The sequence below is a fragment of the Pongo abelii genome, chromosome 1 (genome assembly GCF_028885655.2).
Source record: "Pongo abelii isolate AG06213 chromosome 1, NHGRI_mPonAbe1-v2.0_pri, whole genome shotgun sequence".
Classification (NCBI taxonomy): Eukaryota; Metazoa; Chordata; class Mammalia; order Primates; family Hominidae; genus Pongo; species Pongo abelii.
In genome coordinates, this window is record NC_071985.2 from 99,958,088 (window position 1) to 99,985,297 (window position 27,210).

At 39.9% G+C, this 27,210-nt stretch overlaps 1 protein-coding gene across 1 annotated transcript in view; it reads left to right on the forward strand.

The window, feature by feature from the left end:
- Positions 1-833: 833 nt before the first annotated feature.
- The window catches only part of GOLPH3L (golgi phosphoprotein 3 like), a 50,824-nt gene continuing 24,447 nt past the window's right edge, over positions 834-27,210 (forward strand). The window contains exons 1-2 of the mRNA XM_002810269.4: positions 834-1,049; positions 3,189-3,383. Coding sequence (XP_002810315.1) covers positions 3,201-3,383 — 183 coding nt within the window. The 5' untranslated portion in view covers positions 834-1,049; positions 3,189-3,200. The remainder of the gene's footprint in view (positions 1,050-3,188; positions 3,384-27,210) is intronic.

The following is a 27,210-nucleotide window of genomic DNA, read 5'->3' on the forward strand; positions in this document are numbered from 1 at the left end:
TAATTTTTGTTTAAGTAGCAGGAAATATGGCTCCATTCATTTGAAAGGCTGGTAGGAGGATGGGGTGATAGGGAATACTAATTTTTAGATGATTTCGGTAGCTATTACTTTGCAAGAAGAGTTGAGCACACTTTCTAGAATTTTTGAGTGGTAGTATGAAAAATGCTGTGCTTTTAATGAGAAACCTGGGAGCTAGTTCCAGCCCTGCCTGCTTTCTTTGCTTTAGAAAAAGGAAGACTCAAAACTTGGTCTGTTTGCCTCTTGTAGTTTCAGCAGCCATATTCCAAAAACATACACATCCATGGGTTTGTCATTAATAAGCGCTATAGGGAATGCTGGTAGGTATGCGATGGTAGAAATGTATTCATCCTGTTTAAGGTAAACCACATAAACGTACACAAACTGATCCAGATCATGTTTTTCTGGAACAGTCGTCAAGGATAAACTGACTGTCAGAAACAACCAATGTAAAAATATTTATTTATTCTTAGCTGTATTGCTTGGATCCCAACACATCTCACTTAATTGTCCCGGTATACGTTACTACAGCAACACACCTGCTACACTGAAATTAACCAACAGAAACCTTTCGAGATAGGCAGCCCAAGTTAGCTCACTCAGCGCTTTGATTGGCTGATTTAATGGGGGTGGGGAGCGCAGCCCTCTTTCCTCTCTTCCACCAAGGTTCCTTCATTGGATTGACCAGCTGTCAGGTTGAACGCAAACCTGCCTCCTTTTGGTGGTGTTTGTCTGGATCGCAACAGAATAGCTGGGGGAGAGCCTCCCCCTATGAGCTCCGATTGGCGGGACTCAACCTTGGTGATTTCTGATTGGCCCAATGAAGAAATACCAAGGTAGGTTGCCTAGTGATCCTGAGGAAGCTGATGTGTTATTCTTTCTCTGCATCGAAGGATCAGGAAGTTTGTGCTCTCTGCGTGGCTAAGTTTTTCACCTACTAGGACGGGGGTGGGGTGGGGGGAACAGGTGTCCTTCTAAAATACAGCACAAGCTACAGCCTGCGTCCAGCCATAACCCAGGAGTAACATCAGGTAAGCAACGAGAAAATTACATTTCCTAACGTCCCTTCCCCCCACCAAAAAAACCCCTCTATTTTTTAAAATTATTATTTTATGGGAGGGAAAGGTTTTTATTCATTTGGGCCATTTGTTTTCTTTCAAGTAGGATTTTTAACTAGTAAATGTCCAGATGAAACTAATTTCTCAAAGAAACCGTCCCCCCGCCCCCCCGCCCCGCGAAGGTTTAAAGTTTCTTGGATTGGTTTAGGAAATAGTCCCTATTCACAGTGCCAGATAGGCTTGGTGCCCTTAAGCATTTATTTCATGGTTCTCTTCCTCCTTCACTTTTCTTCCCACCTCCCATAACAAATTATATGTGAAATATACCCTTGTACAAAAAACCTTTTGTAGCTCACTTCATTTGTATTTCTATTTTAAATGTTCACATGCACTTCTGAGTATTCATTTTAATCAGTATAAATTTATTGAGCAATTACAATGTTAAAGACACTGGTAGTTGCTATGGAGAATATATAAACCCAAGAAGACAATATCCCTGTTCTTAAGTTTACAGTTGAGAGACAGCTATACCAAGAGAAAGACTATAATAAATACTTTAAAGGAAGTGAGTATAAATAAAGCTCTGTGAAAGTACAGCTGAGGGAGTGGCCATGAGACACATAGGTAATAGAAAAGAAGAAGTCACTTAAAGGCCTTCACAAGGCCTTTAAAGAATGGGTAGAATGTAGAGAGGAAGAGAAAAGGGTGAGGACCCCAGCAAGTACAGAGGAGCAGAAGCAGAAAGAAACCATGAGACATTTTTGAGAAAAAGTCTGGCAACACTACTTATTAGGAGTAATGGGAAATATTGCTAGAGGAGTAGAAACGAGTCCAGTCATAGCAACTCTTAAATACCATTATTTTGATCTTGAAAAAGATGCTCTTTTATATAATTGCGGATTTAAAATATTTGTTGTATATTATCTTAAAAACTGATATCTAGATTTATATAAAATAAAGTATGCTAACTATAAACTTTATCACAAATGATTTAGTGCAGTTTCTTTTGACCGTAGTACATAGAATAAAAGACATGTTCTTTGATTTTTTTAAAAAAAATTGAGAACATTTGTTAATCTTTCAACACTCTCTTGCCAGTAATTTTGGTTTGCAGCTCCTTGTGTATTTGCAAGATATGGCTAGCTAGGACTAGAGCTGCTAAGTTTACTGACTGGAATTACTACACATGATTTTCTGAATGTTATCGTCTAGACTCGTGGTCTCCAAAGTGAATACATGAAATGAGTCATTAGGGTATGGGAAGAAAATCTAGAACATGTATTTCTATTTAGTTTTTCGTATTCTTTTTTACTTTCTATTTTTTGTGTATGTTTTATAATGTGGTACCATTGAATGTTTATAGAAATTAGATACAAATTATTATATGCATTTTCGGGCTGGATGCTCACAATTTTTTGTTGTTCCATCTTACTTAACTTGGGATCCATTTTGTGAAAGAGGAGTGACAATAGTGGACATTCACTCCTTCTTTATAGATTATGCAGAAAAAATCAGCAGGCTTGGCTGGGCCTGGTGGCTCGTGCCTGTAATCCTAGCACTTTGGGAAGCCCAGGCAGGCAGATTACTTGAGGTCAGGAGTTCAAGACCAGCCTGGCCAACATGGTGAAACCCCGTCTCTACTAAAAATACAAAAATTAGCCAGACATGGTGGCGCACACCTGTAATCCCAACTACTCAGGAGGCTGAGGCACAAGAATCACTTGAACCTGGGAAGCGGAGGTTGCAGTGAGCCAACATCGCACCACTGCACTCCAGCCTGGGCAACAGAGCAAGACTCCCTCTCGAGAAAAAATAAGAAGAAGAAGAAGAAAAAAAGAAGTCAACAGGCTTGAAAGATGACCATTTCTACTGGAGTTTAGAATTACTCATTTGATCTTTTGTCAGTGCCATCTGTGAAGTCCAAGCTATTGTACTTTGGAAAAGATACTGTATTACCCACCCATTTTTTTCTGGTCATTACTCCTTCCTTTCTTTCTATATTTAAATCTGTAAATATTTCCTATTTGTATGGATGTTTAGTATGCATGTATGAATATATGATTTATTTACGTAAGCATACACATGGATTTTTTTTTTCACCACTCCCTCCAGAAACAGGTGAGAATGACCACTTTAACTCACCGGGCCCGTCGCACTGAAGTAAGCAAGAACTCTGAAAAGAAGATGGAAAGTGAGGAAGACAGTAATTGGGAGAAAAGTCCAGACAATGAAGATTCTGCAGACTCTAAGGATATCCGCCTTACTCTTATGGAAGAAGTATTGCTTCTGGGATTAAAAGATAAAGAGGTAATGCAGTTAGGTTTGCTAGGCTATCTCAAAGACTATTAAATATTGGAATGTTTTAGGAAGTAATCTAATGGAATATATTTAATAATAAATTGGTCTTAGAATTGTGCTCCAACCATCTGGAAGATGGAGGAGTTGGGACAGTGACCGATACTTGGAGGGTAAAAATCCAGAAATAGAATTACGTGAAGTGTATTTAATTACAAAATTACTCCAAAATTTTAGAAGATACAGGACAGGAGGATATAGTATAAAGTTTTGTACTTGTAGTTTCCCAAGTCAGATTAAGGCGAAATAATACCCCTTATTAAAGTAAGAACGAGGGCCCACACATTGAAGTCTTCTTCAGCTTTGAGGAGAAATAGTCTTTTACATGAAAAGACAAGGAACATGTGTGATTAGTTGCCTTACAGAAATAGACAATTGGTAGGTTTCTTATAGCAGAAATAATTTTTTATTTTCCTCTGTGCATCTTTATAAGTCAAATATCAACAATTGGATCGGGCATGGTGGCTCACGCCTGTAATCCCAGCACTTTGGGGAGCCGAGGTGAGTGAATCACTTGAGGCCAGGAGTTCAAGACTAGCCTGGCCAACATGGTGAAACTCCGTCTCTACTAAAAATACAAAAATTAGCCGTGTGTGGCAGCGGGTGCCTGTAATCCCAGGTACTCAGGAGGCTGAGGCAGGAGAATCCCTTGAACCTGGGAGGCGGAGGTTGCAGTGAGCCAAGATTGCACCACTGCACTCCCGCCTGGATGACAGTATATATATACACACACACATACACACACACACACATAAACAATTGAGGATTATTTTAATTTTTGAAAATTTTTAAAAATAATTTTAGCTTTTCCCTTTTTTCCCTAAATGTCTCCTATTTAATGGAACATTTATTTTATAGTACAGTTAGTCTTAAGGTCCTGAGTCTTGTGATATAACCAGAAATTTTCCTGGCTTCTCTACTACTAATATACATCATCATCCTTCATTCGTAACTTTTTACTGTGTTTTCTCGTCACACTATTCCCTCATGAAGAAGTTACGAAGGTAACATTTTAAACAATCTGCTTTCTTTCCAGGAAAGCCTTAGTAAATAACCGCCCCCACCCGCCCACCACCTGCAAAAAAAGAAAGAGGTATATTTATTACTGGCCTCAGTTTTGAAAACATACAAAATTAGAATGTTATTTTAGATTTTAAAAGTACTAAATTTGGCTTTGATAATTATCCTTAGCTAGAAGTGAATTGGCTGCATACAAGTAGTAACAGCTCTTCTTTTCTACATCAATTCTTCGACTTGGGAATACCATTGTTGTTTAGATTTTGCCTTTCATTTATTTACTATTTTCCTTTTTACTTTTTTTCTTGTTAAATTACCAACTTGAACAAAATTTACAGACCAGTTATAGTCTGTGTATTGTTAAAACTAATATTAGAGACATGCTTATGTGTACCTGGCCAAGATATAGGTATATCAGAAATTCTTGCCCGGAAATATATTTTCCTGTTTGCTGAGAAGTTGATGAGGCTTCAGTTTTATAAAAGGCAAATAAATGAAAAGGCAAAACCAGCTCTCCAAGAGAATGTCAGAATAGGACTGAAGATTAGGTGGTATAAATACTCTTTTGAGACGTTTACACATTACCTAGGAAACAGTCACTGACTGTATAAAAAGAGGATATAGAACTAAAAGCTATTTGGTTTGTTTTAGCTTTGAATAGGAATGATTAATTTCCTGCTGACCTTATGCACTGGAATTTTTGCTTTGGGGCTTGTCTTCATGTGTTTATAATGGTTAATATAAATTTTAGGAAATAGAATAAAAAATAAAGCAGCTCATTAAGAGCTATGGCCATGGTGAGTACTTAACATATTGGTGAGATACTGTACAAAATAAGCAGATGGCTGGATGCAATGACTAATTCCTGTAATCCTAACACTTGGGAGGCCAAGGTGAGAGGATTGCTTGGGCCCAGGAGTTCAAGACCAGCCTGGGCAACATGGTGAGACCCCATCTCTGCAAAAAATTTAAAACAAAAAAATTAGCTGGGCATGGCGGCACATGCCTGTAGTCCTAGCTACTCAGGAGGCCGAGTCAAGAGGATTGCTTAAGCCTGGGAGGTCGAGGCTTCAGTGAACCGAGATTGTGTCACTGCACTTCAGCCTGAACAACAGAGCAAGGCCTCAAAAAATAAATAAATAAATAAGAGCACATAACAATTAACCACCTTTTGAATTGCTCTCATTTTATTTTTGAGGATAGTTAACAAATATTTAGCTTTTATTTGGCTCAGGAAGAATAAAAGACAATAAATCCTTAGGTATAAATGAATAGAAGAGGTAAAACCTTGTGATTTATTTAAATAGTAGTAGTTACAAAAGGCCAGTTACATAACTATCTCTAAAAATATTAAATTGATTCGCAACTGTACTTATTTTTTTCTTACCTCTCAAACTATCAATAGATTCATTTAATCAATATTTAATGTGATTGAGGACACCCTTTATGTGCTTAGGATTATGCTAAATATTAATACTAAGGTAAATATAAAATAGTATAGTATATGGTCCCTGCCTTCAAGAAACTTGCATTCTAGCTGGAGAGACAAAAAGATACATACTTTTTAAAAGTTAAGTAACCGAAAGGTCCATCAACAGCAGAAAGGATAAAAATGAATCATCAAAAAAAAAAAAGAATCATCTATTTGTTTAAATGAGTATAAATATGTTTTCTATACAGAATGAAAATGAACATTGTTATACAACATGTATATTTCTCACATTATGTTCAATAAAAAAAGCCAAACACAAAAATATACATACTGTATGATTCCATTTATATGAAACTCAAAAAACTATTGTATCTGAGGTTGCATATTTAGGTGGTACAATTATAAACAAAATCAAGCCAGGAATTACTATAGTTTTTAGAATAGTGATTATCTTTTTGTAAGGGACAGGGGAAAGAAAAGGGTGTTAGTGATTAGGAAGGAAAATGAAGAGGATTTCTAGATAGTAACAATTTTCTGTTTCTGGACCTAGAGGAAGTTTCATAGTTTTGTTTTTGTTTTTAAGACAGAGTCTTGCTCTGTCACCCAGGTTGGAGTATAGTGGCACCATCTTGGCTCACTGCAACCTCCGCCTCCCGAGTTCAAGCAATTCTCCTGTCTCAATCTCCTGAGTAGCTGGGATTACAGGTGCCCGCCACCATACCTGGCTAATTTTTGTATTTTTAGTAGAGATGGGGTTTCACCATATTGGTCAGGCTGGCTTGAACTCCTGACCTCTCAGGTGACCCGCCCACTTTGGCCTCCCAAAGTGCTGGGATTATAGGTGTGGCCTTCCAAAGTGCTGGGATTACAGGCGTAAACTACTGCTCCTGGCCTTTTTTATTTATTTATTTATTTTTGATACGGAGTCTTGCTCTGTCACTTCTGGCTAATTTTTGTATTCTTAGTAGGGAAGGGTTTTCACCATGTTAGCCAGGCTAGTCTTGAACTCCTGATCTCAAGTGATCCACCTGCCTTGGCCTCCCAAAGTGCTGGGATTACAAGCATGAGCCACTGCACCTGGGCCATAGATCTTCACTTTGGAATAATTAAGCTTCTTACTTTGTTTTGTTTATTCTTCTGTGTGTACCTTATATTTCACAATGCAAAATATTTTTTTTTTAAGTAAACAACAATAAAAAGCAAGTTTTTGCATGTTAGAATGAGCCAAGGGAGTTAGAGAGAGGAGAAACCATCATGAGATAGAGTAATTCGGGGAAGAATAGAAAAAGGCAGTAAAACAAGCCATGCCTTTAAAAATGGGAGGATTAACATGAATGGAGAAAAGGAAACACGTTCTGGATGAGGGAACCTGAGTGAGCAAAGGTATCATGAGCTTGATGAGTTTGGGAGATAACTGTGAGTAGACCAGTATGACTGAAGTAGGTGGAGAACAATGGGATTCAAAATCAGTAAATTCGATTTGGACCAGATTATAGATTTTGTTACCAGGCAGAGACTTTTAGACTCTTTCCTTTAGGGAAAAGAGAATCAGCCTAATGAAAACAGCAAAGCCCATTTAATTTTTGTGTCCAAATTAAGGACTTAATGACATTTTTATGTTCTTTGTGAGTATATGTTTTAATGTGTATGTAATTGCTTGTTTTTACATGGTTTGAGATTTATGACAAGTCAAAAAAAGAAAAAATCCTAAATGTTAAATTTTGTGTCCCAAACTCCCAAACTTTTACTGGAGAGTTCCCTAAGATCCTCTGTTTAGAACCCAGTATTATCATTTTTTTAGAAACTATGTCTCTTTCAAGCAGGCACGGTGGCTCCTGTCTGTAATCCCAGCACTTTGGGAGACAGAAGGATTGCCTGAGGCCAGGAATTCTAGACCAACCTGGGCAACATAGTGAGACCTCATCTCTACAAAAAATATAAAAATTAGCCTGGCATGGTGTCACACACCTGTAGTTTCAGCTACTTGGGAGGCTGAGGCGAGAGGATTGCTTGAGCCCAGGAGTTCAAGGCTGGAGTGAGCTATGATTGTGCCACTGTACTCCAACCTGGGTGACAGAGTGAGACCCTGTCTTAAAAGAAAAAAAAAATTCTTCTGAGGGGTAACTACCACAGACTGGTTTTAAAATATTAAGCATCTGGCCAGACGCAGTGGCTCACATCTATAATCCCAGCACTTTGGGAGGTTTGAGGTGGGCAGATCACTTGAGGCCAGGAGTTCAAGACCAGCCTGACCAACATGGCGAAACCCCATCTCTACTAAAGGAAAAAAAAATTAGCTGAGCGCGGTGGCATGCACCTGTAATCCTAGCTATGCTGATGGGAGAATCTCTTGAACCCAAGAGGCAGAGGCTGCAATGAGCCAAGGGTCACACTACTGCACTCTAGCCTGGGTGACAGAGTAAGACTGCCTCAAAAAATATAAACTAATTAAATTGAATATTAAGCATCATTGTCTTATAAAAACAATCAAGAAATTTAAATATAATTTGAAGAGTGTAACCTTTCAAGCACAGTTAAAATTAGATACTATCTCAGTTCAATAACACTGACCTCAACTGAGAAAGTAAACATTGAGCACAAGCCTGACCAAAATAAAATAGGTTTATCTCCTGTTGAAATCAGGAATCTGCTTATTTGTTATTATTGCCTTTGATAAGAGTTTTGATGTAGATTATTAACTCATGAACAGTGTTTTAATTGACTTGCTAATATATAAAACTTTTCATTTATTAGAATCGTTTCTTAAGTTACCTGTAAGGGGAGTGAGCCTATTACTGCTTTTGACTCCTAGTGATCTTTTCATTTCTCATCTATTTAATTTGTGGATAATGTTTTTCAACTGTCCTCTCTTTCTTGGAAAGCTTTCTCCTAGCAATGCCATTTATTGAATACTTACTACTTACTGTGAAAGAAAAGCTTTTCATCATATTTCTCATGTCACTGTAGTAAAAATTGGCAAGAAGTATTATCCATTGGAAATATGGAAATACATTTTCACTTATTTGTTTAATCACCAGAAATTTTATTGAATGCCTCATGTGTCATAGAAAGAGAGAACAAAAACAATTGTCCCTGCTTTTGAGGTCAATTTATGGTTTAGTGGCATAGGGATAGTTGGAGATGCTGGGAGTAGAAGCCAGAAAGTCAGCAGACCATTTCAGGACAATGTGATATGTGTATAAGTGTGTTCTGAGTAGGAAGGAAACACAGAGGAAAAGCACGTAAGTCAGATGGGTGGTGGGAAGGAGCAGTAGGAGAGGGAAGGAGAAGAGATGTTGGGAAAGACTTACAGGAGGTGATAACTCTTTTTCTTGTTGTTGTTTGTTTGTTTGAGATGGCATCTCATTCTGTCACCCAGGCTGCAGTGCGGTGGCTTGATCATGGCTCACTGCAACCTCCACCTCCTGGGTTCAAGCGATTCTGCTTCCTCAGCCTCCCAAGTAGCTGGTATTACACGCACCTGCCACCATCCCTGGCTAATTTTTGTATTTTTGTAGAGACGGGGTTTCACCATGTTGGCCAGGCTGGTCTCGAATTCCTGACCTCAGGTGATCCAACCGCCTCGGCCTCCCAAAGTGCTGGGATTACAGGCGTGAGCCACCACACCCCACCGGGAGGTAACAACTCTTAACTGGAATAAGAGTGAGTTAGTCTGTAAAGAGACAGGTTCTAGGAAAAAAGAACATCAACTGGATGTTCGTAATAATTTCAGTGATTTGCAACTGGAATAACCACAGATGTCTGAAAGCATCCCATCTCCTTTTAATGAACGCCAGTGTTTTAAAACTGAAGTATCAGAGCTGAATATCCAGTTACATGCTTTATTGTTTAAGTTTTCTAAAATTGTGAAATACAGTGTATCCAGAAAATTGTATAAAGCACATATATACAGTTTAACAAGTAGTTTGAAAGCCAACAGTCATGTAATCACCAATAGAACAATATCAGCATCCTGGAAGGCTTCTCTTATGCCTGCCCCTAATCACATGCTGCCCACCTCCCTGTAGTTTTGACATGTATGTATATCCCTAAACAATATATTTTAGTTTTGCCTGTTTTTAAACTCTATTATATTGGGTTAATATTTTAGTGTATTCTTTTGATCAATATAATGTTTGTGAAATTTATCCATGTTGTTGCATATAATTTAATTTAATCCAGTTCAGCCTGATTAATATTTCATTATGTGAATATACCCCTATTCATTCTATGGGTTAATGCACATTCAAGAGTTCATTATGAACAGTGCTGCTAAAATTCCCCTGGTACTTGTCAGTTATCTTTTTTCAAACAATCTACTATTATCCACTATATGTATGGGAATTATACGTATGAAATTCATATGTATTTTTAATTATAAAGTATGTTAATGCTACGCTTTTTCAAGCTGCTAATGATCCTCCATCAAGTATAGTTCATCTTTATTAGCAATAGATTAGAAGTAAAAGCTTCTTTAAAGCTGGTAAAAAAAAATTCACTAATCAAAAAGTTTTTTTGTTTTTTTTTGAGACAGAGTTTCGCTCTTGTTACCCAAGCTAGAGTGCAGTGGCACCATCTTGGCTCACTGCAACCTCTGCCTCCCGCATTCAATTCTCCTGTGTCAGCCTCCCCAGTAGCTGGGATTACAGGCATGCACCACCACGCCCGGCTAATTTTTTGTATTTTTAGTAGAAATGGGGTTTCACCATGTTAGCCAGGCTGGTGTCGAGCTCCTGACCTCAGGTGATCCGCCTGCCTCGGCCTCCCAAAGTGCTGGGATTACAGATGTGAGCCACCGCGCCCAGCCCAAAAAGGTTTTTAAAATCTGTCACAGTCAGTCAGTGTCCAACTTGTCGATTATTGGCTATGAATGAAGAAAATTGCTCTCCTTAAAAAGTGACTCAATCCTAAAGCATTTTATTATAATTAAAATATTAATAGCAGGCTGAGCAAAGAACAAGACCTTGTCTTAAAAAAAAAAATTAAAAGTCTAATTTAAGTTACTACCTGGTCTTTCCTTTTAGTTTCCTGATTGCGCAAAATGAACAATAAGTCTCCCAGTAGTTACTGCGATTGTGAATAGGGCAACTGTATCAGAAGGGCTTGTTTGTCAGGTTTTTTTCTTTAAACATAAGCTGTTAAAAAAAATTAACTTTTGTTTTTTATTATATCCAGGCATATTAACCCCAAATAACTATTTACTATTGGTATAAAAGGAAATAAACTGGAAGACCAAAGACCTGTTTTAATAGTAGGAAAATATAGCTTAAGCTATTTCATTAAGATCTTGTCCCTAATTCTCCCAATCCCCAAATGCACACAGTACTCTTCCAAAATATAAAATATCTAGTATTGATATTGAGACAAAGCTGCCCACTTGAATTTGGGATTTTGGCTGTAACCACTGTGCCTATAAACTTGCTGTCAGCCATTTCATCACTTTTGCCTCCATATTTTGTTTGTATAATTTATTTTCAAAACATTTTGCAGTTTCTATTGTTTAATCCTGCAAGGCAGGTATCATTCTCTTTATAGGAGTCAAAGTTAAATGATCATTTGGGCAATAAATTGTGGAATTTACATTCAAACTGACTCTGCAACTGGGCGTAGTGTTTCACTGCCTGTATTCCCAGCAGTTTGGGAGGCCAAAATGAGAGGACTGCTTCAGGCCAGGAGTTCAAGACAAGCCAGGACAACAAAATGAGACCCAGTCTCTACAAAAAAATGAAAACAGCCCTGCATGAACCTATAGTCCCAGCTACTCAGGAGGTTGAGGTGAGAGGATCACTTGAGCCCAGGAGTTCGAAGCTGCAGTGAGCTACGATCACAGCACTGTGCTCCAGCCTGGGCCACAGAGCAAGACTCTGTCTCAAAACAGGAAAAACAAAACAAAAACAAATATCTGACTTTGCAGTTTAAAAAGGACATGCTGGCTGGGTGCGGTAGCTCACGCCTGTTATCCTAGCACTTTGGGAGGCCGAGGCAGGCGGATCATGAGGTCAGGAATTCAAGACCAGCCTGGCCAATATGGTGAAACCCCATCCGTACTAAAAATACAAAAATTAGCCAGGTGTGGTGGCGCGAACCTGTAATCTCAGCTACTCGGGAGGCTGAGGCAGGAGAATTGCTTGAACCAGGGAGGCAGAGGTTGCAGTGAGCCAAGGGTGCACCACTGCACTCTAGCCTGGGCAACAGAGCAAGACTCTGTCTCAAAAAAAAAAAAAAAAAGACATGCTTACAAAGCAAGTTTCACATGTTTCTCTGTATTTCTTCCTGAAATAAAGAGAATTGTTCAGGATCGTTAACTGTTTAGTGTGACCCAAATAATTTCACCTCCTTGAGTAGATTCATATGGATTTTATTTTTTATATTTTTATTTTTTGAGACGGACTCTCATTCTGTTGCCCAGGCTAGAGTGCAGTGGTGCGATCTCAACCCACTGCAAGTTCCACCTCACGGGTTCAAGCAATTCTCTTGCCTCAGCCTCCTGAGTAGCTGGGACTATAAGGTGCATGCCACCATGCCTGGCTAATTTTTTATTTTTAGTAGAGACAGGGTTTCACTATGTTGGCTAGGCTAGTCTCAAACTCCTGACCTCAAGTGATCCACCTGCTTCAGCCTCCCAAAGTGCCAGGATTACAGGCGTAAGCCACTGCATCTGGCCAGATTCATATGGATTTTAATTTATGCCTCCTATTAAGATAAAAGATTATTATGTTTCACAATAATATTTGGCATATGAGTTATTTTTCATATCCATATCTTTCTTGTTCAAATGTTTAATACCCCAGCAAAGCTCACTCCTGGAAAAAGATTTTGGGATCCTATAAAAAACATTAACTAGGCATCAGTAATGTCAGAAAAAGGGAAAATACTACTGTAAGGAATTCGGAATGATTTTATTAGTTTTATTTTTACTTCAAATTTTCCATTCCATTGCCTCAAATATTAAGGAGGAAATAGGAAAATTCTATACATTATTTTTCCCTTCTCCTTTTTCAAACAAGGTATTCTAGTCATAAAGGGCAGTAAGTCCAAGTAAGAAGTTTGAATAACCCAACTGGCAAAAGGAAGATACGTTTAAAGAAGAAGTAAATAATATTTAATTATAATTATCATATTATCACCGGGCACGGTGGCTCATGCCTGTAATCCCAGCACTTTGGGAGGCCGAGGCGGGTGGATCACCTGAGGTCAGGAATTCGAGACCAGCCTGGCCAACATGGTGAAACCCCATCTCTACTAATAATACAAAAATTAGCTGGGCGTGGTGCTGCATGCCTGTAATCCCAGCTACTTGGGAGGCTGAGGCAGAAGAATTGCTTAAACCTGGGAGGCGGAGTTTGTAGTGAGCTGAGATCACGCCATTGCACTACAGTCTTGGCAACAAGAGTGAAACTCTGTCTCCAAAAAAAATTAAAATAAAAATAATCACATCAGAAGGTCTAGTGTACAGTCATTATTTTTCTTGTCAGTTCACTCTTCAGTTATAGATTAGAACCCATGTCACGCATGTTCCTTATGGAAGGAAGGAGAGACCATTATACTAAAAAGAGATAAATATGAGTAAGCAAATAGTTATTTTTTCTTGCATCTTAAAGCTTAAAACCAAGGCTGGGCATTGTGTCTCACGCCTGTAATCTCGGCACTTTGGGAGGCTGAGGCAGGAGGATTGTTTGAGCCCAGGAGTTTGAAACCAGCCTAGGCAACATAGTGAGACTCTGTCTCTAAAAATAAATAAAACATTAAAAAAGCTTAAGACTAAATGAATAGACAAGCCTCTTCTTGATTTTTCTGTGAGAGTAGGATTATATTAGTTTGCTAAAGATGCCGTGCTAAAATACCACAGACTTAGTGGCTTAAATGACAGAAATTAATTTTCTCACAGTTCTAGGGATGAGAAGTCCAAGATCAAGATTGATGGGTTTGGTTTCTTCTGAGACTTCTCACCTTGCCCTGCAGTCTTCTTGCTGTGTCCTCTATGCAAATGCCTTCCTGGTGTCTCTAGGTGTCCAAATCTCCTCCTCTCAAAAGAACACCAGTCAGATTGGTTTAGGGCCCACTGTAACACCCTCATTTTAAGTTAATCACCTCTTCTAAAAGCCCTATCTCCAAAGACAGGTGTATTCTGAGGTACTGGGGGTTATAACTTCAACATATGAAATTTGAGGGGACACAATTCAGCTCATAACAATGATTTAGAAAGGTTTTAGAAAAAATAGGTTATGAAGATAATTGCATAGTTATTTATGTACATCGGCCCGACGGGCAGCTCACTCTCAGGAAGTATCATTAAATTGTCTAATGATGTGATTTTTTTTCTTCAGCTCAAGTCAGCCAACATTTATTGAGTATCTCTTTTTCTGTTTTTTTTGAGACGGAGTCTCGCTCTGTCACCCAAGCTGGAGTGCAGCAGCGTGATCTTGGCTCGCTGCCTCCGCCTCCTGGGTTCAGGCACTTCTCGTACCTCAGCCTCCCAAGTAGCTGGGATTACAGGCTCCCACCACCAAGCCCAGCTAATTTTTTTTTTTTGAGACAGTCTCTGTCACCCAGGCTGGAGTGCAGTGGCGCGATCTCGGCTCACTGCAAGCTCCGCCTCCCAGGTTCACGCCATTCTCCTGCCTCAGCCTCCCGAGTAGCTGGGACTACAGGCGCCCACCACCATGCCCGGCTAATTTTTTGTATTTTTAGTAGAGACGGGGTTTCACCATGTTGACCAGGATGGTCTCGATCTCCTGACCTCGTGATCCGCCCGCCTCGGCCTCCCAAAGTGCTGGGATTACAGGCGTGAGCCACCGCGTCAGGCCAATTTTTGTATTTTTAATAGCGATGGGGTTTCGCCATGTTGCCCAGGCAGGTCGTGAACTCCTGGCCTCATGTGATCTGCCTGCCTCGGCCTCCCAGAGTGCTGGGACTACAGGCATGAGCCACTGCACCCGGCCTTGAGTACCTCCTTGATGCAAGGCACTGAGAAAAGTAAGGAAAATATAAAAGTAAGTAAGATGCGCTTATCTTCCTACAGAAGCATAGGGATTTGATAGAGGAGAAAAGATATTTATGCAATAACCATACAGCTAGACACAGTATGTAAGTACTAGGAGAAAGGTACCAAAAAAGTGCTATAGGAACATGGAAGAGGAAGAAAGTCCGTGCCAGTTATTCTTTATTTTCTCTGTTTGACCTTACCTATTCACAGTTGTCCAAGAAGTTTAAGGTAGGAATGGCAAATAGAAAAAAATACAGAATCAAAGGGTTTGAAGTTACTGTATTCTTTTTTATTTGTTTTCTTTTTTTACTTAGTTTTTAAAATTTGTCTAAGATATAAAAGTAATTTTATTACTTTCTGATATTTTAAAAGTGAAATACATTTACCCTGAGAAATTCAGACAGAGATCTACATGAGAACACTTTTTTTTTTTTTTTTTTTTTTTTTGAGAAAGAGTCTGTCACCAAGGCTGGAGTGCAGTGGCACTATCAGGGCTCACTGAAGCCTCGCCTTCCCCAGGAGCAGGTGATCCCCCTGCCTTAGCTTCTCAAGTAGCTGGAACTACAGGTGCAGGCCACCACGCCCAGCTAATTCTTTGTAATTTTTATAGAGATGGGATTTTGCCATGTTGCCCAGGCTGGTCTCAAACTCCTAGACTCAAGTGATCTACCTGCCTCAGCCTCCCAAAGTGCTGGGATTACAGGTGTGAGCCACCACTCCTGGCCCTCCATGAGAACACTTACTGGGATAATAGAAGTGTTCCAGATCTTGCTTGGAGTGTGAGATAACATGGATATATGCTTCTGTCAAAACTCACTGAACTTAACATCTGTGCATTTCACTCTATGTAAATTATACCTTTTTTTTTAAAGGTGTAAAAAAGAAAATAAAAACCACCTATAATCTTGCACCTTTACACCTGTAATCTATACACCTTTATACCTATAAAGGTGTAAAGAAGAAAATAAAAACCACCTATAATCTTGCTTCCCAAGATGGGATTACAGGCGCCTGCCACATACTCGGCTAATTTTTGTATTTTTAATAGAGACAGGGCTTTGCCACGCTGGCCAGGCTGGTCTCGAATTCATGGCCTCAAGTGATCCACCTGCCTCAGCCTCCCAAAGTGCTAGGATTACAGGTGTGAACCACCATGCCCAGCCGCAGATGCATAATTACCAAAAAATTGATTATAATCAGACATATCATTTTGTAGCCTTCTTTTTCCATGTATTATAATGTGGACACATTTTATGCCAATCAATATAAACATGCCCCATTATTTTTAATGGTTTCATAGGATTCCATTGAATAAATGTATATTATTATTAACTTTAAGGTTAGTCTGCAACCTCCCTGAGGGCAGGACTGTGTTTTCCTGGCTTTCTAAGCCCCACTTCATCTGACTAACCTTATTTCTTGCTGCTCAGTCTACTTACCACTCCAGTCCCATTTGTCTGTTTTATATATTCCTGCCATGTTTCCTTCCCATATTTTATTTTAAAGCCCATCACAAATCCAGCACTGAACTTTACATTCTCTGAATTCTCTTGCATTTATCATACCTCTCAGTGTGCTTAGTAACCATCTTTTATTTTCTAATTTTTTTATTAGCAGTGGATAAAAGCACAGGCTTTGGAATCAGACACATCTACATTCAAATCCAAGTTCTACCACTTATCAGCTGTATGACTTGGGCTCCATTTTCACATTTTTTCCCTTCATTCTTATTTAATAGAGATAATATTGACTTGATAGTGCTATTGTAGGATTAGATTAACTAACTATATTAAAAAAAAAAATTTTTTTTTGAGGCGGAGTTTCGCTCTTGTCACCCAGACTGGAGTGCAGTGGTGCGATCTCAGCTCACTGCATTCGCCTCCCAGGTTCAAGTGGTTCTCCTGCCTCAGCCTCCCGAGTAGCTGGGATTCTAGGTGTCCACCACCATGCCTGGCTAGTTTTTGTATTTTCGGTAGAGACAGGGTTCCACCATGTTGCCCAGTATGGTCTTGAACTCCTGACCTCAGGTGCCTCAGCCTCCCAAAGTGCTGGGATTACAGGCGTGAGCCACTGCGCCCAGCCTGATTATATAAAAATTTTAACTCAGAGCATGACACATGTAAATGCTCAATAAATAATAACCATTATTATTATGTTTTTGTTGTTGTTTAAACCATTAGTCTTGGCTCTTAATTAAATGGTCATTTTCTTATGGCCAAAGAGACCTTAGTTGAATGCTGGGCATAAATAGCCACTTACATGCTTTAAAGTAAATATCTGTAGGATAGCCTTAAACTTTCAAAGCAGTAGTTTCTTATTTTAGACTTGAAAATGATCAGTTGAATCAGCTCTTACAAACTGAGCAACCAATGGCCTGACCTTAGTTGTTGGAACAAAAGGGCACTGAAAAATGTTTCCTAGAAGAGAGCCTAACCTAGTATTCTTAGTAATCTTTGACTTTTATTTCAGTGGCCTCACACATAGGATGAAAAAAAGTAAATACAATTGTTCACTATTTTCTTACTTGGATAATGTATCATCCTTTAAAAAAAACTCTAAATTTACTTGGGGATATAATCTGGGGGATAGAAAACCCACTTGATATCTGAATTAGTTCTGTGTGGCTTCTAGGGATTTTAGATGAATTATTGAGGTGTAGAGGAAGGGTAACAGTTTATTTTGTTTTCATATACCTCTCTCTGGGTACTGGTGGTAGTTCCAGAGTTGGAAATACATAAAAGAATTCTTGCAGTCTTAGATCTGCACTCTTTGCCATTAATACCTCCTTTCCATTCCCATTTTTGCTTCTTTATTTTATTACCTCCAATCTAAACTGTTGCAGAAGCGTCCTGTTGAAACTCCCTACTTCTCTGGATTTTGTTCCCTCTGCTAAATAAGGAATCATTTCTGTGGAGTCTAGCTCTTAAATTCATCTGAATTAGGATTCGATAAAAATTTAGCAATAATCATTTTATTCTTTATTATTATTCTTTTTTTTTTTAATAGAGACAGGGTTTCACTGTGTTAGCCAGGTGGGTCTCGAACTCCCAGCCTCAAGTGATCTGCCTGCTTCAGTCTCCCGAAGTGTGGGGATTACAGGCGTGAGCCACCACACTTGGCCTTTTTATTATTATTTTTTTTTGGGTAACAGTCTCCACTCTGTTGTCCAGGCTGGGGTGAACATGCCTCACTGCAGCCTCCACCTCTTGGGCTCAAGGGATATTCTCACCTTGGCCTCCCAAATAGCTGGTACTACAGACGTATGCCACCATGCCGGGCTAATTTTTTTTATTTTCTTGTAGAGACAGGGAGTTTCACTTTGTTGCCCAGGCTGGTCTCTTAACTCCTGACCTCAAGCAGTCCTGCTTTGGTCTCTCAAAGTGCTAGGATTGCAGGTGCGAGCCATTGCACTCAGCCCTTTTTATTATTTCTAATCAGCTTTAAATTTTGGCTAATTAACTTTTGAGATAAGATTTGTGACTGCATGCAATTAAGTTTTGGGGTCTTTCATTTTGGTAATAGGTGAGGAACTTAAATGTCTGCCAGAAGACTAAATTCTAGATTTCATTTTCAACTTTAATCTAGAATTTCTGCCTAGTAGAATAGTGAGAAAACTGTGCTGTGATTTCTGAGCTTCTGTACATTGCTATTTGGGGTAGTGCTTTGGGTTGGTCAAGTAGAATACTGCAGACATAATACCACTGCCCATTCTATGTATGCATCTAATTGTACTATTTATGCTAACGTGATAAATCTTTCTCAGCACTATCACCCTTTTGACATTTTCACTCATAAGAAAGATTTAAAGGAATAATACCGGTCTTAAAATTGTGAAGGTTCACACAAACTTATTTTTCCTGTTTGTTTTAGGAAAAAAATGCTCTTGATAAAGAATTTAAGCAATAAAGGGAAGTATAATTAACAACATTAAAAAAAAGAAGAAATCTTACTTCCCAGAAATACTGTAAATATTGTTAAACTTTTTTTTTTTTTTTTGAGACGGAGCCTTGCTCCCTCGCCAGGCTGGATCTTGGCTCTCGGCTCACTGCAACCTCTGCCTCCCAGGTTCAAGCAGTTCTGCCTCAGGCTCCTGAGTAGCTGGGACTACAGGCGTGTGCCACCATGCCAGCTAATTTTTGTGTTTTTACTAGAGATGGGGTTTCACCATGTTGGCCGGGATGGTCTTGATCTCTTGACCTTATGATCTGCCTGCCTCGGTGGCATGAGCCACCGCACCCTGCCAAACATCATTTTTTAGTTTAAAACATTCCTTTTTTTCTAAATTACAAATAATTCAGGCATACAAAAATGTGTAAAAAACAATATAATAAACTCTTATGTAACCAGCATCAGCTCTCTATGCATACATTCAGATAAAGTAGAGCAGATCTGGTGAATTATAGTTATAGAATAGAATATACATATTATGAGTCTCCACAGAATAAAAGTTTTAAAATTGGGAAGTAAGGTAATAAAATATGGGAAGGATATTAACTTGTATCTTTCACAATAAGGAGTCACTTAGACATTATCTAAAATTGAAACATCTAGTTTTTAAAAATGACCCCAACCTCTTAATAATCTCTTTTTTAAATCTTAGAAAGAAATTTGTAGGACATTTGTCCTTTTTTTTTTGAGACGGAGTTTCGATCTTGTTGCCCAGGGCGATCTCGGCTCACTGAAACCTCCGCCTCCCGAGTTCAAGCGATTCTCCTGCCTCAGCCTCCCGAGTAGCTGGGATTACAGGTATGTGTCACCACGCCCAGCTAATTTTGTATTTTTAGTAGAGACGGGGTTTCTCCACGTTGGTAAGGCTGGTCTCGAACTCCTGACCTCAGGTGATCCGCCCCCATCAGCCTCCCAAAGTGCTGAGATTACAGGCATGAGCCACCGTGCGCAGCCACATTTCTCTTTAAAAAAATTTTTTTTTTCCCGTTTACTTGATAACACATAGCCAACATCATGACATATCTCTTATAATAAAGAACTGTTTGAGGCCAGATGTGGTGGCTCATGCCTGTAATCCTAGCACTTTGGGAGGCCAAGGTGGGAGGATCACTTGAGTATGAGTTTGAGACGAGCCTGGGCAACATAGCGAGACCCTCATCTCTAAAAGAATTAAAAAATTAGATGGGCATGGTGGCATGTGCCCGTAGTTCCATCCACTTAGGAGGCTGAGGTGGTAGGATTGCTTGAGCTCGAGAGGTAGGGGGTGCAGTGAGCTACGATTATGCACTCCAGCGTGGGTGACCGAGTGAGACCCTGTCTCAAATTAAAAAAAAAAAAAAAAAAGGAAAGAAATGTTTGAAGTTTAGTAATTGTTTCACTTCATTTTTTTTCTGTTAAGTAAAATTATATTTCATTTTACTTTTAAAATTACACATGTAGGCTGGGCACGGTGGCTCATGCCTGTAATCCCAGCATTTTTTGGAGGCTGAGGCAGGTGGGTCACCTGAGGTCAGGAGTTCAAGACCAGCCTGGCCAACATGATGAAACCCCATCTCTACTAAAAATACAAAAAATTAGCCGGGCACAGTGACATAACGCCTGTAATCCCAGCTACTCAGGTGGTTGAGGCAAGAGAATCGCTTGGACCCAGGAGGCAGAGGTTGCGGTAAGCCAAGATCAGACCACTGCACTCCAGCCTGGGCAATGGAGCAAGACTCTGTCTCAAAAATAAATAAATAAATAGGCCAGGCACGGTGGCTCATGCCTGTAATCCCAGCTACTCAGGAGGCTGAAACAGGAGAATTGCTTGAACCTGGGAGGTAGAGGTTGCAGTGAGCCAAGATTGCGCCACTGCACTCCAGCTTGGGTGACAGAGCGAGACTCCATGTCATAAATAAATAAATAAATAAATAAATAAATAAAATTAAACATGTAGCCTGGTACGGTGGCTCACACCTGTAATCTCAGCACTTTGGGAGTCTGAGGCCCCAAATGAAATGAAATTATATTTCATTTTACTTTTAAAATTACACATGTAGTGTGGGCACGGTGGCTCACACCTGTAATGCCAGCATTTTTTGGAGGCTGAGGCAGGAGGATCACCTGAGGTCAGGAGTTCAAGACCACCCTGGCCAACATGATGAAACCCAGTCTCTACTAAAAATACAAAAATTAGCCAGGCTTGGTGGCGGGTGGCTGTAATCCCAACTACTCGGGAGTCTGAGGCAGGAGAATTGCTTGAACCTGGGAGGCGGAGGTTGCAGTGAGCCAAGATCGAGCCATTGCATTCCAGCCTGCTAGCCTGGGTGACAGAGCGAAACTCCATCTCAAAAAAAAAAGAAAAATAGAATGTATGAAATCCAGAAGACTAAGTATGGACTTTGGCTCCGGATTCAAACAAAGCAAATGTAAAAAAAAATTTACTAAACAATTGATGGAATATGAAGGCTTACTGGAGTTCTTATTGGGTTGTTTTAGGTATGATATTGGTATTACAGTTCTTTTTTTAAAAAATCCTAATCTCTTGGGGAGAATATGCAGTATTTTTTGGATGAAATTACATAGTAGCTGGAATTTGTACAGAAATAATCTGGGTTTGGGTGGGGTGGGTGATAAAGATGAAAGATTATATTGATAACTGTTGAAACTAGGTGATGGCTACGTAGAGCTACATAATCTCTCTACTTTGTGTATGTTTGAAACTGTTGGCTGGGCGTGGTGGCTCAGCCTGTAATCCCAGCACTTTGAGAGGCCAAGGCGGGAGCATCACCTGAGCTCAGGAGTTGGAGACTAGCTTGGACAACATCAGGAAACCTTGTCTCTGCAAAAAATACAAAAATTAGCCAGGCATGGTGGCATGCGCCAGTAGTTCCAGCTAATTAGGAGGCTGAGGCCAGAGGATTGTTTGAGCCTAGGAGGTTGGGGCTACAGTGAGCCATGTTCACACCATTGCACCTCTACTGCAGCCTGGTTGAGTGACAAAGAGAGACACAAAAAAAAAGGAAGGAAGGGAGGGAGGGAGGGAGGAGTTCAATCAAAAATGTTAAAAAAAAATTGGGGTTGTGTTTTCTTACCACATTACTCAGTTTTAGACAATATCCTACTGACTCCCTGTAGTGAAAGATGATGAAATCAGTACTCTTCACCGTTTCTTCTATCTCTACTCCTCAATACTTTTTTTTTTTTTTTTGGAGAGAGAGTCTCTTTTACTCTGTCACCCAGGCTGGGGTGTAGTGGCGCAAGCTTGGCTCACCGCAACCTCCACCTCCCACCTTCCAGATTCAAGCAGTTCTCCTGCCTCAGCCTCCCAAGTAGCTGGGACTACAGGCACATGCCACCACACCTAGCTAATTTTTTGTATTTTTAGTAGAGACGGGGTTTCAACATGCTGCCCAGGCTGGTAATATTTTGTTGAGGTTTATAACATATATCATACTGTTGTTCTGTAATTCACACAAACTTTTGCTATGAAGGGACGCCCCAGAATTGGGGTTGGGAGAGAAGGAGATGGGAAAATAGGTTGATGGGTAGAAGATACATGTATTTTATGTATACAGAAAAGTTTGGTTGTACATACAGCCATATGATGCAGCCATATGATACAGCCATATGATCATAGGGTGATCAAAAATTTATGGGTGATTTTTATTTTTTATGAATTTTTTTGTTTTCAAATTTTCTACAATGTGTATATGCTAGTAATCAAGGAGAGAAAAGCTATTTGACCACAAAAAAAAAAAAAATCTACACTTACCTAGTTTTGCTCTTCTAAGGTTTGAACGTAACATAATTGCTTGTGTTTCTAAGTCCATTTTAAATCATTGGAAGCCAGGCCAGGTGGCTCACATCTGTAATCCTAGCTACTTGGGAGGCTGAGGTGGGAGGATCACTCGAGGCCAGGTCTTCAACACCAGCCTGGGCAACATAGCCAGACCCTATTGCTACAAAATTTTTTTTTTTAAATTAGCCAGACGTGGTGGTGCACACCTGTAGGCCTAACCACAAGGGAGGATAATTCAAGCCTAGGAGTTTGAGGCTGCAGTGAGCCATGATTGTGCCACTGTACTCCAGCCTGTGTGACAGAGTGAAACCCTGTTTCTCTCTTTTTTTTCCTTTGAGACAGGGTCTCACTCTCTTGCCCAGGCTGGAGTGCAGTGGCATGATCATGGCTCACTGCCCCCTTGACTTCCTGGGCTTGAGGGATCCTTCCACCTCAGCCTCCTGAGTAAGTGGGACTACAGGCATGCGCCACCACTCCTGGCTAATTTTTTAAATTTTTTATATAGATGAGGTCTCAGTATGTTGCCTAGGCTGTTTACGAACTTTGGGCTCAAGTGATCCTCCTGCCTCAGCTATCCTCCCGCCTCAGCTTGGCAAAGTGCTGGGATTATAGGTAGGAGACGCCATACCAGGCCAAGACCTCATCTCTTTAAAAAAAAAGAAAAAGGCCGGGTGCGGTGGTTCACACCTGTAATACCAGCACTTTGGGAGGCCAAGGCAGGCAGATCACCTGAGGTCAAGAGTTCGAAACTACCCTGGCCAACATGGTGAAACCCTGTCTGTACTCAAAGTACAAAAAAAATTAGCTAGGCATAGTGACATATGCCTGTAATCCCAGCTACTGGGGAGGCTGAGGCAGGAGAATCGCTTGAACCCAGGAGGCGGAGGTTGCATTGAGCCGAGATCATGTCACTGCACTCCAGCCTGGGTGACAGGGAAAGACTCCATCTCAAAAAAAAAAAAAAAAAAAATTCTCCCACTCTGTAGGTTACCTGTTCACTCTAATGATAGTTTATTTTGCTCTTTTAACAAACATATGAAAACTTCTGTATTCAAAAGAGTACTGCCTCTTTTGAAGTTGTCCCTTAAGATGGCTAAATACTTATTGTAATGATACTATAATTGGTCAAAATATGCTTGGAAATATTTGGACTACCATTTATAGATATATTGCTTTGAGAATCCTTATATAAGGAAAAATGTCTTTTGGGGATGGATTTTAATTTCTAAAATTTCCATAAGTCATTCAGAGTCAAGCTAAATATAATGGATGAATAAATTGATAAATATTTTATTGTTTAAAAAAATCACTGAGTTGTGGGGAGATAGAGCCTGGACATGTTTTCCATTTTTTTTCTCTTTTTTTTTTTTTTTTTTTTTTTGGAGATGGGAGTCTCACTTTGTCACCCAGGTTGGAGTACAGCGGTACAATCTCTGCTCACTGCAACCTCCACCTCCCGGGTTCAAGCAGTTCTCCTGCCTCAGCCTCCCAAGTAGCTGGGACTCGCAGATGCACCCGGCCAGTTTTTTTTGTATTTTTGGTAGAGACAGGGTTTCACTGTGTTGCCCAGGCTGGTCCTAAACTCCCGGGCTCAGGCAGTCCTCCCACCTTGGCCTCCCAAAGTACTAGGATTACTGGCGTGAGCCACCGAGCCTGGCCTGTTTTCAAATTTTTGCTCCCCCTTCTCAACTTTCTCTTTTCTTCTGTTTTCTTTTGTTTTTTGTTTTGTTTTGTTTTTTGAGACGGAGTCTTGCACTGTCACCCGGGCTGGAGTGCAGTGGTGCGATCTCAGCTCACTGCAACCTCCGCCTCCGGATTCACACGGTTCTCCTGCCTCAGCCTCCCAAGTAGCTGGGATTACAGGCACCCGCCACCACGCCCAGCTGATTTTTTGTATTTTTAGTAGAGACAGAGTTTCACTATGTTGGCCAGCCTGGTCTCGAACTTCTAACCTTGTGATCCGCCCACCTCGGCCTCCCAAAGTGCTGGGATTACAGGCGTGAGCCACCACACCCGGCCTTTCTTCTGTTTTCTTTGGACAATGTGTAGCAATTAAAATTCCTTTTTCTGGCCAGGTCACTCCAGCCTGGGTGACAGAGGGAGACTATGTCTCAAAAACAAAAAATAAAAAAAATAAAAATTTTTAGAGTAAAACAACTAATGATATTTTTACTGACCAGAATGAGATTTAAAGCTTATATAGGAATTCAGAGATGACCAGTTGCTTTCCTTTATTTTGCATTTCTCTTTCACTGACAATACATTAGCATGTTGTTTTTATTTGCTAAACTTTTGATAAGGAAAAAAAAAAACAGAAGCCCTGCAAAAACTAATAAACTGATCATTGTAACTAGCTTTGCATCTTTCTACCCACCTTTTAAAATAAACCTGAAAGGATATAATCTTCATTTTGTTCATTGAGAAATCCTGTCCATTTGCCTATATTTATAATCCATTCCTCACGATCAGGCTGAAATTATCTGTTAAACCAGAACAACATCAGGTCACAGTTCTTCATTCTCCAGTAGGATTAAACAGAGTGGGCTTTTAATGCTTGATCTATTTTATAAAATGTCTTGGCCAGGCGCCATGGCTCACACCTGTAATCCCAGCACTTTGGGAGGCTGAGGTGGGTGGATCACCTGAGGTCAGGAGTTCGAGACCAGCCTGGCCAACATGATGAAACCCCGTCTCTACTAAAAATACAAAAATTAACTGGACGTGGTGGCAGGCCCCTGTAATCCTAGGGAGGCTGAGGCAGGAGAATCGCTTGAACCCGGGAGGCAGAGGTTGCAGTGAGCCATGATTGTGCCACTGCACTCCAGCCTGGGCAATAGATTGAGACTCCATCTCAAATACATACATACGTACATACATACATACATACATACATACATACATACATACATAAAATGTCTTTATGAGCTGTGTGGATGTAGATATAGGAATTGGAGTTTCGATGAATCACATTAATTTGTAAAAGAGGAATTTACATCAAATCCTAAATACCACTCTTTTAATAGAGTGATTCAAGGACAAACAGTACACTAACTTTTCTTAGAGTAATTTTTTAGGAGGAAAAAATAATAAAATTAGTTTTGCTTGTAGAATTTTTGATAACCCCTGAAGATCATTATACTTTCCTTTGGCTTTGGAATTGGGCAGATATAAAAGGGTTCAAAGCAACATGATAACATTCCTTCTCTCGTGGAAGGTGAAGCAATTTTAATGTTAAATCTTCAGACTTGGGGAGATGGAAGGGTTCTTTTTTTCTGAAAATTTTCCTTTAAAAAGTGATATTTTCTCACTGTAGATAATTTGGAAAGGTTAAAAAGCCATGTTTTAATGTAGACATTATTTTATATCATTGTAATAATCCTGGATACTCAATTATATATCTGGCTATTTTTCATTCAGCTTTATCACAAGTATTTTCTAATGTTATTTTAAAAACTCCTTATGAGCATATTTTTTAATGATGCTTTAAGTTGTTTTGTTTTCTTTCCTTTTTTTTTGAGACGGAGTTTTGCTCTTGTTGTCCAGGTTGGAGTGCAATGGTGTGATCTTGGCTCACTGCAACCTCCGCCTCCTGGGTTCAAGCGATTCTGCTTGTCTCAGCCTCCCGAATAGCTGGGATTACAGGCATGCGCCACCACGCCTGGCTAATTTTGTATGACAGATTTTCACCATGTTGGCCAGGCTGGTCTCAAACTCTGACCTTAGGTGATCCGCCCGCCTCAGCCTCCCAAAGTGCTGGGATTACAGGCGTGAGCCACCGTGCGGCCCTTCTTTCCTCTTTTTTTGCCAAGCAGGCAACTTTTAAGATCTTTAACCTTCAGAGTTGTTTTAAGGTGTGTCTTCAAGGAAGTTTGAATAAGGAAGGGCACTTTGAATACTTGACTAAGTGGAAATTCAGCATAAAGTGTTGACTGTCTGAATTTATTGAATTCCCACTGTACAGTCTTTAAAGTTTAAATATGTGTAATATTTGACCCAGAATTTTCTTCTAGGTATTCAACAGAAATACACACACAAACGAATACTTCTTTACTTTTTTTTTTTTTTTGAGATGGAGTCTTACTCTGCCGCCCAGGCTGGAGTGCAGTGGCACGAACTCACCTCACTGCAGCCTCTGCCTCCTGGATTCATGGGATTCTTCTGCCTCACCCTCCCGAGTAGCTGGGATTACAGGCACGAGCCACCATGCCCAGCTAATTTTTTTGTATTTTTAGTAGAGACTGGGTTTCATCATGTTGGCCAGGCTGGTCTCAAACTCCTGACCTCAGGTGATCCGCCCACCATGGCCTCCCAAAGTGCTGGGATTACAGGCTTGAGCCACCATGCCCAGCCAACATTTTTTAATAATAGCAAAATACTGTCAGCAACCTAAATGTACATCAGTAGGGGCTTGGATAGATAAAATTATAGTGCATCTAAAATGCAATACTATGCAGTCATTACAAGGGATGAAGAAGTATATTTACTGATGTGGAATGATACCCAAAATAATGGGTTAATGAAAAAAGTTACCACTCAGTGTAATGCCATTTCTATAAATAATATTAATAAGTGTAAACATAGAATATGTATATAAAAATCTAGAAAAGTACCCATT